The sequence below is a fragment of the Scyliorhinus torazame genome, chromosome 20 (genome assembly GCF_047496885.1).
Source record: "Scyliorhinus torazame isolate Kashiwa2021f chromosome 20, sScyTor2.1, whole genome shotgun sequence".
NCBI classification, from domain to species: domain Eukaryota; kingdom Metazoa; phylum Chordata; class Chondrichthyes; order Carcharhiniformes; family Scyliorhinidae; genus Scyliorhinus; species Scyliorhinus torazame.
Window position 1 is genome coordinate 17628220 of NC_092726.1, and position 19637 is coordinate 17647856.

Below are 19637 nucleotides of genomic sequence, written 5' to 3' on the forward strand. Positions count from 1 at the left end.
ATGATGCTCCTGCTTGCTGAGTAGGCTTCATGATTACGGGTCACCGCCTCAGTCTGGGGCCTCGCACAGGCTTCATCAGCCATGACCTCAGCAGGTAGGTCTTGTCCCCCATTAGCTAACCCCTCATCCGCAGGAGCGCCTCGAAGGTGCCAGGAACTCTGGTGTGTGTCATGCATGCTGCCTGGGTAGCATGCATACACATGCATGATGTGCTGCTGCTGATTGTACACCAGTTGCACATTCGGGGAGTGGAAACTCATTCTGTTGACAAAGGGAACCCCCAGTTGAGCTGATGTTCTAAGGGCGACGTGGGTGTCATCAATAGCCCAATAGACCTGGGACATAGCAGCAATGGCAGTGAATCTGCAGCCCGGGAATCCTGTTGGGCCTGGTCCAGGTTATCGGTGATGTTGCCCGAGGTCTGGGCAGACAGGGTGTCCATCACATCACGGATGCACCTGTGTGCAGATGCTTGGGAGACCCCGCTCGAAACCTTGGAAGGAACCAGAGGCATTAAAGTTGAGGGCAGCTATTAACTTGATGGCCACGGGGAGCAGGTGTCCTCCTCCTAACCCTCATGATGTCAGATCTGCCACCTTCTGGCACAGGTGCCACGTGGTCTCCTTGTTTAGGCGGATTCATCGTCGGCACATGGAGCCCAGCAGTTCCTCAAAGGCCCAGCACCAACAATGGACACAAGGCCTATAGATGCGCTGCCTTCATTCCCCCTCCCCAGCCTGATGGACGCCCGGCACCTGAGCCTCACTGACTGCCCCCTGCTGTTTTGGGACAGGCTCCTGTCATGCAGGGTTTTGCCTGGGATGGCTCTGCCACTCACCACCAAGCAGCAGCCAGGTAGACAGCAAGCATTGCTGGCTGTGTTCCAAATTTCATATCTGTTGCGGGGGGAGGGGGGGGGGGGGGGGGGGTTGAGGAGAGAGAGAGAGAACATTAGTCAGCAAGATCATGCTGACCGTCCTTTTACTCGAAATCCCATGGTCATCCTGTGTATGAGTGCTGAGCTATCCTCACCATTCCTGCCGCCTGCAGCAGCGTTACTGAGCTGGTGGTCACTACATTAATCTCGCACAGTTACTTACACTGCCCATGTACCCTAATGTTCATCCACTGCCTCTGAACCAGGGTGGCTCCTCCCTTCATTCCCTGTGATGGTGAGCCTTGTGGTCTGGTGACAGTGGACATCCCTGTGCGGCCCAATTGCCACGAGGCTCAAGCCCTGCCTGTGATTCCCTCTTCCACTGAGCTATGTTTGGATATTGAGCCTAGGGTATAGCTGGGATCTAACTGATGATGGACAGTTGAGAGGAGGCTAGAGCGATATGGATTCTGGGAGGGCACAGGCAAGGAGGGATGGCCTGTGGATGATCAGTATTAACATCACACATTTACTTCCTGACAATTTTCTGCACTCCTACCAGCAGAGCATCCACTGAAATACCTGGCACTTCAACATCAACTTGCAGCTCCACATTGTGTGGAGGAGATGTTCGCAATGTGCAGGTGTGCGGCTCCATGTTAAGATGCTAAAGTGAGGGCACATCTCCACAACAGAGGTTATGTCAGAACTCTGTTCATGTTTCCTGGCCGGATCCAGGATTCGTGCACTCAAACTGTGTGAAACAATTGTGGCTAAGTTGACCTATCGGGCTGCGAGAAATCGTCTGAGCTTTGGAAGTGTGTTAGCTGATCATCTCACCAGTGAAGCTTTTATCCTGACAGTGGCTAAGTGCCAAAGAGGGTTTCAGCAGCCAGTGGAGCATATGTTATTTGTGTGAATTCAGCTATGCTAATCCCCTGCTTGATCTGCTGTGGAGTTGTGCATTGTGGTGAATGATATCTGTATACATATGTACCCTTAATGCGTAGGCCCCTTTAAGGCCGGGTTTGGAACCCGTGGGGACTCCGCCTCCGCCCCCAGGAAGCTGTATACAAGGTTACGTTCAGCAGGTAGCGTGCAGTGAGCACAGTTCTCGGCAGCTGTCTGGTTTTCTGGTTATTAAAGCCTTTGTATTATCAAACTCCTCTCCTGAGTCGTAATTGAGGGTATCTCAATTTAATAACCAGACTACATCAAGATGGACAGCGGTCTAAAGCCGGAGAAGCTCAATTTGGATTCTCGGTCGCCGGAAGCCACTGAAATGTTTAAATACTGGCTCCGGTGCTTTGAGGCCTATCTGAATTTCTCAGAGACTGAAGTTGACGGACCTCGCAAGCTGAGCTTACTACATGCCCGGGTGGGCCACCGACTATCCTCCGTGATCGAGAAAGCTACGACGTACGAAACGGCGGTCGAAATCCTACAGAAGCACTTCGTAAAGCCGATAAATGAGGTACATGCCAGACATTTGCTCTCGACATGCCGCCAGCGCTCCGGGGAAACGCTAGATGGAGAGACTCACCACGCTCGCCAGGAACTGCGACCATAAAGAGGTGATGGCAGAAGTCCACATGAACTTACATATTCGTGATGCTTTCGTGTCCGGTATCCGATCCACGTACATCCGGCAGCGGCTCCTAGAAGACGGAGCGAAGGACCACCAAGGCACGGTAACGCTCGCCTCTTCCCTGGAAGCGGCCCACCATAATCTCTGCACGTACTCCGCAGACCTTGCGAACCCCTCTCGATCCCCTCCAGACTTGGCCACGCTTCAGGCGACCCGCTCACACGGGGGGCCCCCAATGCTATTTCTGTGGGCAAGACCAGCACTCACGCCAGTGTTGCCCTGCCCACTCCGCTAACTGCGGCGAATGCGGAAAGAAGGGGCACTTCGCGAAGGTCTGCCTGGCTGGGCCCATAGGCCAGAAACAAAAGCCTCATTGGGCCCAGAAATCGAACACCCGGGACCACAGGCCCCGCAACGCGGCCGCGCGGCGGCCGGACATGCCTACTTCCGACGTGTCATCGGCCTCGTGCGAGTCATGGGGGTGGCCATCTTCGCGGCGGCTATCTTCAAAACTCAAAACGTGCGACCGATGGCGGCGGCCATTTTGCGAGTCCGATTCAACCGAGGACTCTGACTGCCCGCAACTAGGAGCGATCACGCTCGATCAATCTCGGCTGAAGCACCTGCGAAACTGAATGATGCAGGTTCAAATCAACGGCAGCGACACCCCCTGCCTTTTTGACTCCGGGAGCACGAGAGTTTTATCCATCCAGACACGGTAAGGCGCTGCTCCCTGTGCACCTATCCTGCCTCCCAAACTATCGCCCTCACATCTGGGTCTCATTCGGTCCAAATCACGGGGTATTGTGTCGCGAACCTCGCTATCCAAGGCGCCAAATACGCCCGTTTTAAACTTTATTTCCTCCCCACCTCTGCGACCCCCTGCTGCTCGGTCTGGACTTTCAGTGCAGCCACCGAAGCCTGACCCTGAAGTTCGGCGGACCCCTGCCCCGCTCATGGTATGTAGCCTGGCGACACTCAAAGTTGCACCCCCTCCCTCTTCGCGAACCTCACCCCCGACTGTAAGCCCGTCGCCACCAGGAGTCGGCGGTACAGTGCCCAAGACATGACTTTCATCAAGTCAGAGCTTCTTCGGCTACTAAAAGGGGTCATAGAGGCTAGCAACAGCCCTTGGAGGGCACAAGTACTGGTAGTCCGCTCCGGGGAAAAACAATGTATGGTGGTGGACTATAGCCAGACAATAAACCGCTTTACACAACTCGATATGTACCCACTTCCCCGCATAGCAGAAATGGTGAACCAAATCGCCCAGTATCGAGTATTCTCCACGGTCGACCTAAAATCGGCCTATCATCAACTCCCTATCCGCCCAGAGGACTGCCCCTATACAGCCTTTGAAGCAGCCGGTCGGCTCTTCCACTTTCTCAGGGTCCCTTTTGTGTCACAAACGGAGTCTCCGTTTTCCAAAGGGCAATGGATCAAATGGTGGACCAGTACGGCTGATGGGCTACATACCCGTACTTGGACAACGTCACCATCTGCAACCATGACCAGCAGGACCATGACAAAAACCTGAGGAAGTTCCTCCAGACCGCCCGGGCCCTCAATCTGGCATACAATAAAGAGAAATGCGTGTTCCACACAACCCGGCGAGCCATCCTCGGCTACGTCGTGGAAAACGGGGTCCTAGGGCCAGACCCCGACCCCATGCGCCCCCTTAAGGAACTTCCCCTCCCCCGTAGCCTCAAGGCACTCAAACGGTGCCTGGGGCTCTTTTCCTATTATGCCCAGTGGGTCCCCAGATATGCGGACAAAGCCCGTCCACTCATTAAGACCACAGTTTTTCCCCTGACGGCTGAGGCTCAGTCGGCCTTCAGTCGTATCAAGGCCAATATCATCAAGGCCGCCATGCACACGGTGGTCTAAACCATTCTCTTCCAGGTAGAAACGATGCATCAGACGTCGCCCTGGCTGCTACCCTCAACCAGGCGGGCAGACAGGTACCGTTCTTCTCCCGAACCCTCACCGCCTCGGAAATTCGACACTCTGCAGTCGAGAAGGAGGCACAAGCCATAGTGGAGGCTGTGCGGCACTGGAGGCACTACCTAGCCGGTAGGAGGTACGCCCTCGTCACCAACCAATGGTCGGTCGCCTTTATGATCGATAACGCACAACGGGGCAAAATAAAGAATGATAAAATTCTGAGGTGGAGGATCGAACTCTCCACCTACACGTACGATATTACATATCGTCCGGGGAAGCTCAACGAGTCCCCAGATGCCCTGTCCTGCGGCACGTGTATCAACGCGCAGAAAGACCGTCTGCGGGCCATCCACGATGACCTCTGCCACCCGGGGGTCACCCGGCTTGCCCATTTCATCAAGTCCCGCTACCTACCTTACTCCACCGAGGAGGTCGAGGCCATGACCAAAGCTTGCCAGATCTGTGCAGAGTGCAAACCACACTTCTATCGACCAGACGAGGCCCGCCTAGTAAAGGCCTCTGGGCCCTTTGAGCAACTAAGCGTGGACTTCAAAGGGCCCCTCCCGTCCACCAACCGCAACACTTACTTCCTCACTGTCATCGACGAATTCTCCCGCTTCCCATTCGCTGTCCCCTGCCCCGATATGACCTCGGCCTCCATAATCAAGGCACTGCACAGCATCTTCACCCTGTTTGGTTTCCCCGCTTATATCCACAGCGACCGGGGTACATCGTTCATGAGCGATGAGCTGCGTCAGTATCTGCTCAACAAGGGAATCGCCTCGAGCAGAACGACCAGCTATAACTCGCGGGGAAACGGGCAGGTGGAGAGGGAGAATGCAACAGTTTGGAAGGCTGTTCTTCTAGCCCTACGGTCAAGAAGTCTCCTAATCGCCCGCTGGCAGGAGGTCCTACCCGATGCGCTACACTCCATTAGGTCACTCCTCTGTACGGCTGCGAACGAGACCCCTCACAACCATTTTTTTGTCTTCCCCAGGAAGTCAACCTCTGCGGTCTTGCTTCCACGTTGGCTGACGACTCCAGTTCTACCCCGGAGGCACGTGAGGAGCCATAAGACAGATCCACTGGTCGAGAGGGTCCGACTATTACACGCAAACCCTCAATACGCCTACGTCGAGCACCCCGACGGCAGGCAGGACACCGTTTCCCTGCGAGACCGGGCACCCCCCCCCCTTCCACCGACGCTCCCCTCCCAGCACCGGCGGTTGACTCCGACAGCGCCCCCCCCCCCCCCCCATAGCGCCCCCAGCCGGTGCCGGCACCAATCACCCTAGTCACCCCGGATACCCCCCTGCTCCAACGCGGGCAAAGGCTCAGACAACCGTGCTCCCGGATATACCACCACCGAGGACAACCGTATCTGCCACACCACAGCTGGAGCTGAGAAGGCCGACACGGGCAATCAGACCACCCAAAAGACTGAACTTGTAATTCCACTTCACCCCCGACGGACTATGCGTTTTTTTTAAACAGGGGGTGAATGTGGTGAATTATATCTGTCTACATATGTACCCGTAATGCGTAGGCCCCTTTAAGACCGGGTTTGGAACCCTGGGGGACTCCGCCTCTGGCTCCACCCCCAGGAAGCTGTATATAAGGTTACGTTCAGCAGGCAGCGTGCAGTGAGCACACATCTCGGCAGCTGTCTGGTTTTCTGGTTATTAAAGTCTTTCTATTATCAAACTCCTCTCCTGAGTCGTAATTGAGGGTATCTCATGCATCTAAGGAGTGAGGTATCCCAGCACCTGGTGATCCTGAGATTCAGCTTTGGCCACGCTGATCTCTTTGATTAGAGTACTGATAAAACAATGAGCGTTTCCAGATTGGAAATCTACATGACCAGTGGACCTCAGGGCTTTCCAGTGTAAGTGACAGCATTCAACTGTTTAAACAGCCAGAAGCCTGAAAGTAACATATAATGAGTGAGTTGCTAGACTTTCACAGCTGCAGCAGGAGCTCCAGCCATGACACCCTCGTCCCCCTAAAGGGCCATGGCACCAGGAACCAGTTTTTAAATATGTAATAAGTCCACGGAGGCAGAAGTCCCTTCACCAGAGTCCCTTTATTAACAAAGCCAACAGCAGTACAACCATGTGCATTCAGCTTGCTATCTACACTGGGAGTGCAGAGGATCTGACACTCCCTGTTATATATAAAGAATAGGTTCCCTGATAGGCCCACTGGTGCTTCCAGCCTGTTAATTGCATTTGAATGAATGTTTATTCGTGCTTTCTATTTTCTTGTTGTTGCGGGATGGGAATCCCATTATTGCCGGCGGAGCGGACCTGGAGACTCATGGCAGATCTGATACCTGCCGCAAATCTTGATTTTGGGCCGAGGCGCTATTCTGGAGCAGAACTCAAATCCCGCTTCGAGAGGGGGTAACTGGATAATCCCAGTCATGGTTGTTTTTCAGACTGGAGGAAGGTTTGTCATGGGGTTCCCCTGGGTGGGTGTTAGGATCTTTGTTCCTCCTGAGATACATAAATGACTTAGGCCTTGGTTTACATGGCACAATTACATAATTTGTGGATTACACAACATCTTAAAGCATTGTTAACTGAATGGAGTATAGTGTAGCACTTAAAAAGAACATAGATGGGTGGAATGGGTGGACAATGGCAGGTGAAATTCAAGAGGTTTGAAACTAGTCATTTTAGGAGGAAGAATACAGAGACAAAATAAAATAAACAAAACAATTCTAAAGGGGATGCAGGAACAGATGGTGAATCATTGAAGGTGGCAGGACAGGCTGAGAGTGTGGTTAATAAAGCATACAGCATTCTTGGCTTTCTTAATAGGGGCATAGAGTAAAAAAGCAAGAAAGTTACACTTTTGTATAGAACACTGGTTCAGCATCAATTGGTGTATTGCATCCAGTCCTGGAGACCAACCTTTAGGAAGGATGTGAAGGGATTAGAGAGGGTACAGAAAGATGCATAAGAATTGTTCCAGGGATGAGGAACTTGAGTTACCTAGATAGAGTGGAGAAGTTAGACTGTATTCCTTTGAGAAGAGAAAGTTGAGAGGAAATTTGTTAGAGTATTGAAAATTGTGAAGGGTCTGAACAGTGTACATAGGAAAAACTGTTCCATTGTTGGAAGGATTCAGAACAAGAGGGCACAGATTTAAGGTAACTGTCAAAAGAAACAATGGAGACATGAGGAGAAATCATTTCATGCAGTAAGTGGTTTGGATCTGGGATGCACTGCCTGAGCAAGTAGTGCAAGTAAGTCCAATTAAGACATTCAAGGCGGAATTGGATTATTATGTGAAAAGGAAGAATGTGCAAGGCTACAGAAAGCCGGGGAGTGGCGAATGCTCGCAAATGCTCATTCAGACAGAACAGAAATGATGGGTTGAATGGCCTCCTGCAGAACAATCCTATGGTCTATCTGCACCTCAGTATGTTCCTTCGGAAAATGCAAGCAACTATAGCTGTGCCTTCATAGGATCTCATTTAGGGAAATTTTGGTTCAAAATTTGTTTTGCAAAAATAAGGACAATAATTTTGGTGAAAGATAAGAATTGTAATTGTGTCAATGTAACAAATTTAGGGACATTCATGATACCTTTCTTCAACCTAAAATATGACGGTTGACTTGTCAAGGAGTGGTACGACTGCAGCTATACTTGCTGCAGTAACTTTGATGTACCTGACCTAAACTGTTAATAGCAGCATTCGAGATACCAACTGTGCTATTCTTAATAGCACTTTAAAAAAAAAAAGAAATATTCAGCTCCAATTCAAGGTTACACCATTCAAAAACAGTTGACAGGCTTTGTGCTTGAATGCCTAGTTGAGGGACATCAAAGTCAATATATCATCATGTGTTGAACTGGAATTGTGATTTGCAGACACCAAACTACACGAATCACAATTTCCATGACGCCCATAAAAGATAAAACCCAGCAATGTTACTTTCCCTAAGTATTGAGGGAGGGAGGAAAGTCTTCCATGTAGCTTTCAGTACTTCTAAATGTCCTAAAAGCACTTTACAGCCAGAGAAGTAACTTTAAAGTGTCGTCGCTGTTGTAATATATGAAACATGGCAGTCAATTTGCGCACAGCAAACTCGCACAAACAGCAATGTGATAATGAGAAGATAATGTTTGTGTGATGTCAACTGAGGTTAAATATCAGCCAGCACACTTGGGATAACTCCCCTGCTCTTTTTTAAAAGAGCATTATGGATAAATCCTTCTTGGTTGTCCGCAACAACATGTAGGGTTCGATTTCAAGCAGTGTTTTAAACACTTGAATGTTGTGATTTTTGGTAACAAACAAGAAACAGGCTTTGGTATATGTTTAAATTTGAAGATCATGTTTATGCACACAACCACCCTGAAGTGTAAATACAACAAACACAATCACTCACCTACACAGAGACACACTTTCACAGATAAAGACGCATTCCAGAGAACTAAGCATGCAGCTAGACTACCACAGAATAGCAAGAAGCTATAATGGTTCTTCAAATGGTATATTGCAGGCTTAGTCTAGTGTTTTTTTTGGAGATGAATGGAAGTTAGAGTTCTCTGGATTTCCAGGCAAGATTCTGGCTTAGTTTCTGTAAGTTTTGCAGCTGAAAATGAAATAGACTTATCTCACACTGCAGGATTGACTGGTTGTTAGGTAGGATTCTGTTCTTTTGGCGGGAGGAATTGTCCTTCTTCTCCTGTCGGTTTCCAGACTGACTGGTTCCTGCAGGAATACGATTCATTATCTGTAGATAGCTTTGGCCACATGGTGAGTATGCTTATTGTTCTCTCAAAACTATAAAGGTAGGAGCTATGGCGATGTAATGGAGAATGGTTGACAGAAATCTTTGGATCTTCACCGTCTTCAGGTGTTGTCCCGGAGGACTGAAGAATAGCCACTGTTGTTCCTTTGTTTAAGAAGGGAAGCAAGGATAATCCAGGGAACTACAGGCCGGTGAGCCTTACGTCAGTGGTAGGGAAATTACTGGAGAGGATTCTTCGAGACAGGATCTACTCCCATTTGGAAGCAAGTGGTCGTATTAGCGAGAGACAGCACTGTTTTGTGAAGGGGAGGTCGTGTCTCACTAACTTGATAAGAGTTTTTCGAGGAGGTCACAAAGATGATTGATGCAGGTAGGGCAGTGGATGTTGTCTATATGGACTTCAGTAAGGCCTTTGACAAGGTCCCTCATGGCAGACTGGTACAAAAGGTGGAGTTACACGGGATCAGAGGTGAGCTGGCAAGATGGATACATAACTGGCTAGGTCATAGAAGGCAGAGAGTAACAATGGAAGGGTGCTTTTCTGATTGGACTAGTGGTGTTCTGCAGAGATCAGTGCTGGGACCTTTAATGTTCGTAGTATATATAAATGATTTGGAGGAAAATGTAACTTGTCTGATTAGTAAGTTTGCAGACGACACAAAGGTTGGTGGAATTGCGGATAGCGATGAGGACTGTCAGAGGATACAGCAATATTTAGATCGTTTGGAGACTTGGGCGGCAAGATGGCAGATGGAGTTTAATCCAGACAAATGTGAGGTGATGCATTTTGGAAGGTCTAATACAGGTAGGGAATATACAGTGAATGGTAGAACCCTCAAGAGTATTGACAGTCAGAGAGATCTTGGTGTACAGGTCCACAGGTCACTGAAAAGGGCAACACAGGTGGAGAAGGTAGTCATGAAGGCATATGGCATGCTTGCCTTCATTGGCCGGGGCATTGAGTATAAAAATTGGCAAATCATGTTGCAGCTGTATAGAACCTTAGTTAGGCCACACTTGGAGTATAGTGTTCAATTCTGGTCGCCACACTACCAGAAGGATGTGGAGGCTTTAGAGAGGGTGCAAAAGAGATTTACCAGGATGTTGCCTGGTATGGAGGGCATTAGCTATGAGGAGAGGTTGAATAAACTTGGTTTGTTCTCACTGGAATGAAGGAGGTTGAGGGGCGACCTGATAGAGGTCTACAAAATTATGAGGGGCACAGACAGAGTCGATAGTCAGAGACTTTTTCCCAGGGTAGAGGGGTCACTTACTAGGGGGCACAGGTTTAAGGTGCGAGGGGCAAGGTTTAGAGGAGATGTACGAGGTAAGTTTTTTACACAGAGGGTAGTGGGTGCCTGGAACTCGCTGCCGGAGGTGGTGGAAGCTGGGACGATAGTGGCGTTTAAGAGGCATCTTGATAAATCCATGAATAGGATGGGAATAGAGGGATACAAACCCCGGAAGTGTAGAAGATTTTAGTTTAGACGGGCAGCATGTCGGCGCAGGCTTGGAGGGCCGAAGGGCCTGTTCCTGTGCTGTACTTTTCTTTGTTCTTTGTTCTTGGATGGTGGTCTTTCACACCTACTTTGGATTTGACTGGTTTCTTTGCACCTCTCGTTAAGTTTTGAGCTTGGAGACAGTAAGTCTGAGAGTCTGTAGATTTTGATTTTTGGATCAGCCCACAAACAATGAATTCCACGGATTATTTTCGACTTGGTATGCCTATTCAAGGAATTTTAAAACTTTAAAAAACTTTCTGGAAGCATGTTCAGACATCAGTTAATCCTTTGTACAGAAATCACCATGGGTCACCTTTGCAGCCATCTTGTGTCAAGGTAAATTGTCCATAGGCCATATTGTTATTTTAAAGTAAAAATTATCCATCATCTCCATCTATTTGCGGGCCTATTACCTGAGCATAATAGGAGTACAGTAAGAAGTCTTACAACACCAGGTTAAAGTCCAACAAGTTTGTTTCGAATCACCAGCTTTCAGAGCGCAGCTCCTTCATCAGGTGAATTACCTGAGGAAGGAACAGTGCTCCGAAAGCTAGTGATTCGAAACAAACCTGTTGGACTTTAACCTGGTGTTGTAAGACTTCTCACTGTGCCCACCCCAGTCCAACGCCGGCATTTCCACATCATAATAAGAGTTCCATGGGATCTTTTACTTCCACTCGAGAGTGAAGATTTGGTTTGATGTCTCATCGAAAAGATGGTACCTCTAGTACTGAGGACAGCACTCCCTCAATACTACACTGGAATGTCAGCTTTTGAATTTCATGTTCAAGTCCTGGATTGGGATTTGAAGAACAACCTTCTGACTCAGCTGAGAGTGCTACCAACTAAGCCACAGTTGACTTTATGATATAAAAACAAATGTTTATTTGAATTTATAATATGCTACATTTTCACCCTCCCCAGGCTATTTCCATTGCAACTGAAGCAATATTGAACCGTGATGATGATTCAATTAAAACTGCTTTGCAAGATATGGCTGAATCAATGAGGAAGATGAATAATTCTCTCAAGAAGATGGATGGTATGTTTAGACACAATTATAATAGCATTGGCTTACTTGCTAATTTGAGTGTAATGCTGACCGATCAATTTGCCATTAGTTATTTAAATAACTGAAATAGTATCACTATTTAAACTATATTGAAACACAATGGTTATTGAAAAAATGATGGATGGAATTTTGACAGATAGGGCTACTGTGAAAGATGACGAGGAGAATTTGTGTGACCGTTGAGATTTTCCTGTATGGAAGGATTCAATTAAGAAAGATACTGTTGCAAGATGGACATCAGAATCTTCAGAACTGCAGATCTACATGCCTGCCATACAATTTAGTGCAGATGACAATTTTACCTCCTCAGTTCCAATGCTGGACTGCAACAAAACTTCAGTGCCAGACTATAGCCAGACTTTAGTCTAAATTCTAGCTACTTCCTGTTCCACGAACACCCCTTTGGTCTCAAGTTCAAATATCAAAACTGTATTTTGTCTCTTCTATCCCTAGAGCATGTGGATCCTGTTACTTTTTATGGAATAATTCGGCTCTTTTTTTCTGGGTACGTATTCACTATTAAAGCACTGAGCCTGATTTTCAAAAAGTATAATTACATATAAATTGCAGCACGTAAGCTGCTTTTTTTAGCCCAACATGTCCACATGGATGTTGGTTCTCTATGTAAGCAGTGGATGGGGATGATGCCACAGTGGTAATGTCACTGAACTGGTCATCTCCTGGTCACAAAAAAAGTAATCTGCTGGTAATCTACTAATAATATGATGGAATTTAAACTCAATTAATAAATCTGAAATATGGAGCTAGTCTCAGTAATGGTAAGCATGCAACTATCATTGATTGTTTTAAAAAGCCATCATTCACTAATGTCCTTTTGGGGAGGAAATCTGCCGTCCTTATCCTGGTCTGGCCTACATATGACTCCAGATTCACAACAATGGGGTTGACGCTTAACTGTCCTCTCAAATGTTCACTTCAATGACAATTGGGGATGAGCACCCTACTTAATCCCACACCTCTACCCTATCCCCGTAACCCAGTAAACCCACCGAATCTTTTGGACACTAAGGGGTAATTTAGCGTGGCTAATCCACCTAACCTGCACATCTTTGGACTGTGGGAGGAAACCGGAGCACCCAGAGGAAACCCATGCAAATATGTGCAAACTCCACACAGGCCAGAATTGAACCCGGGGCCCTGAAGCTGTGAGGCAGCAGTGCTAACCACTGTGCCGCCCTGCCGCCCTGTGGATATCTCCTCAGATTCCACCCAGATTATTGTCTTGTGAGAGATTCAAGATTTCACTCCCAAAAATATGCTTTGACAATTTCTATCACAATAATGCGTTTCCTTAGAAGTTCGCATTCCTTCTATTTTAATGTTTCCAATTAAGGGGAAACTTAGTGTGGCCAATCCACCTAGCCTATACATCTTTTGGGTTGTGGGGGCGAGACCCACACAGACACTGGGAGCATGTGCAAACTCCATACGGAGAGTGACCCGGGGCCAGGATCAAATCTGGGTCTTCGGCACCGTGAGGCAGCAGTGCTAACTACTGTGCTGCCCAGCACTTTGCAATTGTACATCCCGACCAGGTCTTAAAAATGACACTTTCAAACAAAGCTTCAGCTCAACTTTTAACAGTGAACCCAGTCCAGCATTTTACATCAACCCCTTTAGTAGTCTTTGTCTTGACTGTTGTGCAAACTGTTCACAATTGGTTTAGCTCTCGATTCACAGACTGTACTAAAGTGACATCAAACATACCATTTTCCTCTGAAGCCTGCTTTCCCATTTTAAATCTGATTCCCGCTTGTCTCTTTAAATCAGAACACTTTGTTTACTTTTCCTTGAATTCTTCTGAACAATACCTTGGTCTCTGTTCACTTCATTCCAGACTTTATGGAAACTTATCTCTATTTCTCTAGTTTCATAGATTCATAAAATTTACAGTACAGAAGGAGGCCATTCGGCCCATTGAGTCTGCACCAGCCCTAGGAACGAGCACCCTACTTAAGCTCACACCTCCACCTTATCCCCTTAACTCAGTAACTGCACTTAACCTTTCTGGACACTAAGGGAAATTTAGCATGGCCAATTTACCTAACCTGCACATCTTTGTACTGTGGGAGGAAACCGGAAAACCCAGAGGAAACCCACGCAGACACGGGGAGAACATACAGACTCCATACAGACAGTGACCCAAGCCAGGAATCGAACCCGGGTCCCTGGCGCTATGAAGCAACAGTGCTAACCACTGTGTTAAGTAATGGGTTAAGAGACATTCCAATTAGTTGCCTCATTTATGTTAAGTATCCAATAATTGACACTGATATGTAAAGTGGCTTCAGGTGGCCTTTGTGTCAGGTGATGTGATGTTAGAGTTTTGTGCAGAGTCTGTTGAAGTAAATTAAAGCTGTTTGTGGAATAGGAACAAAACCTTTGACTCTTTATACAACAGCAGCAAAATGTCTGACACACTGTGCTAACGTGCCACCCTCCCTAACTAGTTGGCCTTTAGATTTCTGGCATCTGTTTTCTTAATTATTACTCCATGATGGAGCTTTTGTTCCAGCAAGGCTGAGAGAGATGTTCCCTCTTTACCCTTATAAAACCAATTGTTTCCAGCAGAGCTGCCTTCTCTCTCACTGCCTATCTCCAACTGCAATCAAACCTGTAAGGTAGATACGTTTTTAAGACCCCGTTGCTGAGCATCCACTGCTGATTTATTTATTCTTCATGCCATAGCCCGCTCTCAGCACAATAGAAATACAGTTTGAACTTAACCAACCCCCGCACATACAAACGCCTGTGTCCAGCATGAATCAAACTGCAGGTTTTACCCTTCCGGACACAGAAACATTTAATTAAACCTACCTAAAACTATACTTTATTTCTAATGTTGACCAATACAATACAAATCCCAGAATACTTTTTATTAGCATTACCTCACTGCTGCATTTGTCTTGGATTTGTTTTATTAAGGTTTTATAGAAAGTTGCATTCATACGTGAACTTGTGTTTTCTATAGCCCCTACCATAAAGTCTAGATTTTACCAAAGAAGTTGCCATTAGTTGAAGGGACGAGAATGCAAGATGGGAAGCAGTCATAGGCTGAATCCAAACCATTTGGGAAACTGAACATCAGGACTGTTCTTATATCCTAATTTATAGTGAACAGTTTAATAACTTAATAAAAAGGTACAGTCATGGATAAATTGTTCCTCAGCATTTAAATTTTATGTTCCAATAACAACTCGAGTCTTGTGGATATACCAGAGATTTAAAGAAAAGTGATAACGATAATTATATTACATTCTGGAGGAAGATGGAGCTGTATAAATTCTCTCCTCTCCATTGTTTTCTGGTTTACAGACTTTTGCTGCAACAATTAAAAACAAAAACAAAAAAACTCCACACGAAAGGGGTCAAGGTCCCAGTGTGATTTACATGTACATTAACTGTTTTATTTTCTCACTGAGGCATCTTCACAGTTTTCCACCCTCAGCCTCTGTATTGAGCAATTTCTCATCCAAGGTGATTTCAACCTTCATGCCAATTGATCAAGCATTTTCTCCTCTTAGTTCACCGGTCTCCCATGCTCCCATAATCACTCCCTCCACATAAAATCTCTCCAACCTGTACTCTTTACCAACCCTTGCCATTTGATGTAACCTGATTGCTACTTGCATCATATAAATCATGGTTAAGGACATCTCCAATTAATTTCATTTTTCTCTCTCCACTCACATTCCCATCTTCCTTTTGTGTCCATCCTGGAAAAAAAGTCTCTGGCATTTCAGTTGTAGTGGAGCTTTCAAGATCCTAACTGTCTAGCTTTTGACCCTCCTATCACAAAGGTTCTGTACCTCCGATTTGCTCAGCTTCATATCTACCCCAAGCTCCCCAGACCGTATTAAAATTATGATTCTCTCTTACAGTGGCCATTCCTCCAGTAAAATCAAATTTCCACTTCCTAAAATCCTAGGAACAGAGACTTGAATTGATGTGGTGGACAACTGGTGGAGCCATTCACTGGATTGATAATCTCTGAATCAACTATTCTTCTGCACAGTGGCATTGTTATGGCCTGAAGGCTGACCTGCCTCCTCCCCCCACCCCCCTCTTCCCAACTAGAGCTCTGCAACTCCCTCACTGCCAGAGCTTGCAGCCTGGAACTTGGGATGTGAGAGTGCAGAGTGGGAGCAGGGAGGAGAGTATGCTGAGTAGCACCAAGCCAGTGGATGTACAACATGGCTTAACTGAGTTATGGTTGCAGCAGAAGGCTACAAGCAGATTGTTTCACATTGTTTGATTTGGTAGTTGTTTTGTAACCAATGCAAGCCTTTACCGGTGAATAACGGGACCATACCCCAACTATGCATTTCGAGAAGTCAAAGGGTAAAGTGTAGAGAGTTGCTAAGTCTCTGTATTTGGTTTGTTATTCATAGACAGCGAAGAAAGATACTGGAGAGATCAGAACAATATTTTTCAAAATAAATTTAGAGTACCCAACTCTTTTTTTTCCAATTTCGCATCGCCAATCCATCTATCCTGCACATCTTTGGGTTAGTGGGGGTGAGACCCACGTAACCAAGGGGAGAATGTGGAAACTCCATATGGATAGTGAACCGGAGATCAGAACAATCTTGTAGGGGGTCAGAATCAGCAGGATACAATATTGATCTGAAATCCAATATTTGTTCCTGAAATTGAACACACTAACTGGTTGAGGACAGCTTTGAGAAAAGGTATCACAGAGTAAGTTCAATACTTAAAAAATATTGAACTGCAAATAAATTACTTGCACTCCAAGTACCATCTTCGTAGCTGAATTCAAAACGGATGACTCACCGTGTTGAAATGGTGTACTGAAGCTTTACATGAAATGTGCTGTAATTCATGACACTTTTCTTTGCAGGTGGATGGATAACCCAGCCTTTCCCGAAGGCTTATTGTATGAAGGAGTGTGGGATAAACCTCGGCACTTCTCAGGTGGAAGTGCCGCACAAAGTTCCACTCTGCAATCCTTTGATGAGTTTTTGGGAATCTGTCACAATAAAGAAAGCGGTAAGACAGTTCACTATTTCATGTGAAATGGCAACCTATCTTTTTTTAATTTGAACTGTTACATCTTTAGAAACAAAGGTCTGGGTGGTGAAATTGACGTGTCAGGGCTTATTCAGCTGGTCGGGTTGAGATGTGGGGGTTCAGTTGGATGGTAAAGGCTTGGGTTGGTGGCAGTCTGGGCTTCGAGGGGAAGTCAGGTGATGGAGCTAATCAGGTCGAGTTGGGGGGGCGATCAGGGGATTTAGGGTGGGGTGTAATGGAATTAGTCAGGTTGAGTCGGGCAGGAGATAGTCACGTGGTGAGCGCTAGCTCAATCTGGTTAGGGGGTAGTTGGAGGATCGAGGTAAACGAGGGATAGGTGTATATTTACACAGTCAGATTGGGACTTTGCTATCGAACATTTCCTGGGTCTAACTCTCCAGGTAAGTAAGTCGGAACTGTCTGAAGTCTCTGACACTAACTCAGAGTTGGAGACATTGTCGGCAAGTCCTGGAGAACAGGGGACTGGCCCAGTGGAAGTTCCAATTCCAACTCAATTCCCAATGAGTCAGTGCATCAGACCTCCACAAGATCCTGACTCGCATCTTGGAGACATCTGAAGAGCCAAGGTTCTGGGCCTTTTCAATATGACTCTTCTGCAGAAGTGGACTCAAAATGTTAACTCTGTTTATCTCTCGATGCGGATGCTTCCAGACATTTTTTCCAACACGTTCTGTGGTTACAATTCAAATTAATATTGACAATATTTGGTCTCAATCCTGATCTCTAATTGATGCTCTATTTGAATTACAGCTGAATTCTTGCACCGGATGAGGGATTACATGCCTCCATCACACAAGGCATTTATCCAAACTATAACCGCAGGTCCATCTGTGCGAGAGTACATCGTGTTCAGCCGCAATCCTGTTCTCTGTGAGCTCTATAATGATTGCATAGCTGCCCTTGTTGTTCTGAGGAACTATCACATCACAGTTGTCACTCGGTATATCATTATAACTTCAGCCAAAGCAAAAGTAGAGAAAGCCAAGCAAAATAGCTCATCACAAATATTACAGAACGCTCCATCTGCCTTAGAGAGACGGGGAACTGGTGGCTCAGGAATCATGTGCTTGCTTAAAGATGTCCGAGACGCAACTAAAAAAGTAATGATCGAGAAAATTTGATGATATAAACAGAAGTTAACTGATTTATTGTAATATTATATGTAATTAATACAGAATTTTTCAGTCGGCAATGCAGATTATTTATTGATAACATTAGCCGTGGCAAATGCTCAGTGCTAACATCATGAACAATTAATGACAAAGGTCAACGCTAACACTGACACCAGTTACTCGCACAAACAATTAACCAAAACAAATAGAACATTTTAACAGAAATTTAAAAGCTTGCATTTTTGACAAAATCACATGTAGTTAACAATATTTATAATTGTATGGTCTATGTAATAAATGTTATTTAGAAAATGAAATCTGTTCTCCTCAGCAAGTCTAGCCTTTTTGTCATGAATGACTCTTAGTTGGCCTCTGAAATGGTCTGGCAAGGCACTCTAGCAAACTGCTATCACAAAGATAAGTATAAACTTGGGTGCACGTTTGGTCACAAAGACTCAGTCAAGCCGGTACAGTCTCCCTCACTAACATTTGAGGACGTGCCAAAATTGGGAGAACTGTTGAGGGAACCTACGAGGAACAAGCGGTCCTAGATCTGGTCCTGTAATGAGACAGGATTGATTAATGATCTCATAATTAGGGATCCTCTCGGAAGGAGTGATCACAATATGGTGGAATTTAAAATACAGATGGAGGGTGAGAAGGTAAAATCAAACACGAGTGTTTTGTGCTTAAACAAAGGAGATTACAATGGGATGAGAGAAGAGCTAGCTAAGGTAGACTGGGAGCAAAGACTTTATGGTGAAACAGTTGAGGAACAGTGGAGAACCTTCCAAGTGATTTTTCACAGTGCTCAGCAAAGGTTTATACCAACAAAAAGGAAGGACGGTAGAAAGAGGGAAAATCGACTGTGGATATCGAAGGAAATAAGGGAGAGTATCAAATTGAAGGAAAAGGCATACAAAGTGGCAAAGTTTAGTGGGAGACTAGAGGACTGGGAAATCTTTAGGGGGCAACAGAAAGCTACTAAAAAAGCTATAAAGAAGAGTAAGATAGATTATGAGAGTAAACTTGTTCAGAACATAAAAACAGATAGTAAAAGTTTCTACAAATATACAAAACAAAAAAGAGTGGCTAAGGTAAATATTGGTCCTTTAGAGGATGAGAAGGGAGATTTAATAATGGGAGATGAGGAAATGGCTGAGGAGCTGAACAGGTTTTTTGGGTCGGTCTTCACAGTGGAAGACACAAATAACATGCCAGTGACTGATAGAAATGAGGCTATGACAGGTGAGGACCTTGAGATGATTGTTATCACTAAGGAGGTAGTTATGGGCAAGCTAATGGGGCTAAAGGTAGACAAGTCTCCTGGCCCTGATGGAATGCATCCCAGAGTGCGAAAAGAGATGGCTAGGGAAATTGCAAATGCACTAATGATAATTTATCAAAATTGAATAGACTCTGGGGTGGTCCCGGCAGATTGGAAATTAGCAAACGTGACACAACTGTTTAAAAATGGAGGTAGGCATAAAGCAGGTAATTATAGGCCAGTGAGCTTCACGTCGGTAGTAGGGAAGATGCTAGAATCTATCATCAAGGAAGAAATAGCGAGGCATCTGGATGGAAATTGTCTCATTGGGCAGATGCAGCATGGGTTCATAAAGGGCAGGTCGTGCCTAACTAATTTAGTGGAATTTCTTGAGGCCATTACCAGTGTGGTAGATAACAGGGAGCCAATGGATGTG

The 19637-nt window shown here is 46.0% G+C and overlaps 1 protein-coding gene across 2 annotated transcripts in view; it reads left to right on the forward strand.

The window, feature by feature from the left end:
- Positions 1-18251, forward strand: part of ido1 (indoleamine 2,3-dioxygenase 1) — a 56754-nt gene extending 38503 nt beyond the window's left edge. For both annotated transcript variants that reach the window (XM_072485855.1, XM_072485854.1), the window contains 4 exons: positions 11602-11719; positions 12203-12254; positions 16632-16780; positions 17573-18251. In XM_072485855.1, the coding sequence (XP_072341956.1) occupies positions 11602-11719; positions 12203-12254; positions 16632-16780; positions 17573-17943 (690 nt within the window). In that variant the 3' untranslated portion in view covers positions 17944-18251. The remainder of the gene's footprint in view (positions 1-11601; positions 11720-12202; positions 12255-16631; positions 16781-17572) is intronic.
- Positions 18252-19637: the final 1386 nt, after the last annotated feature.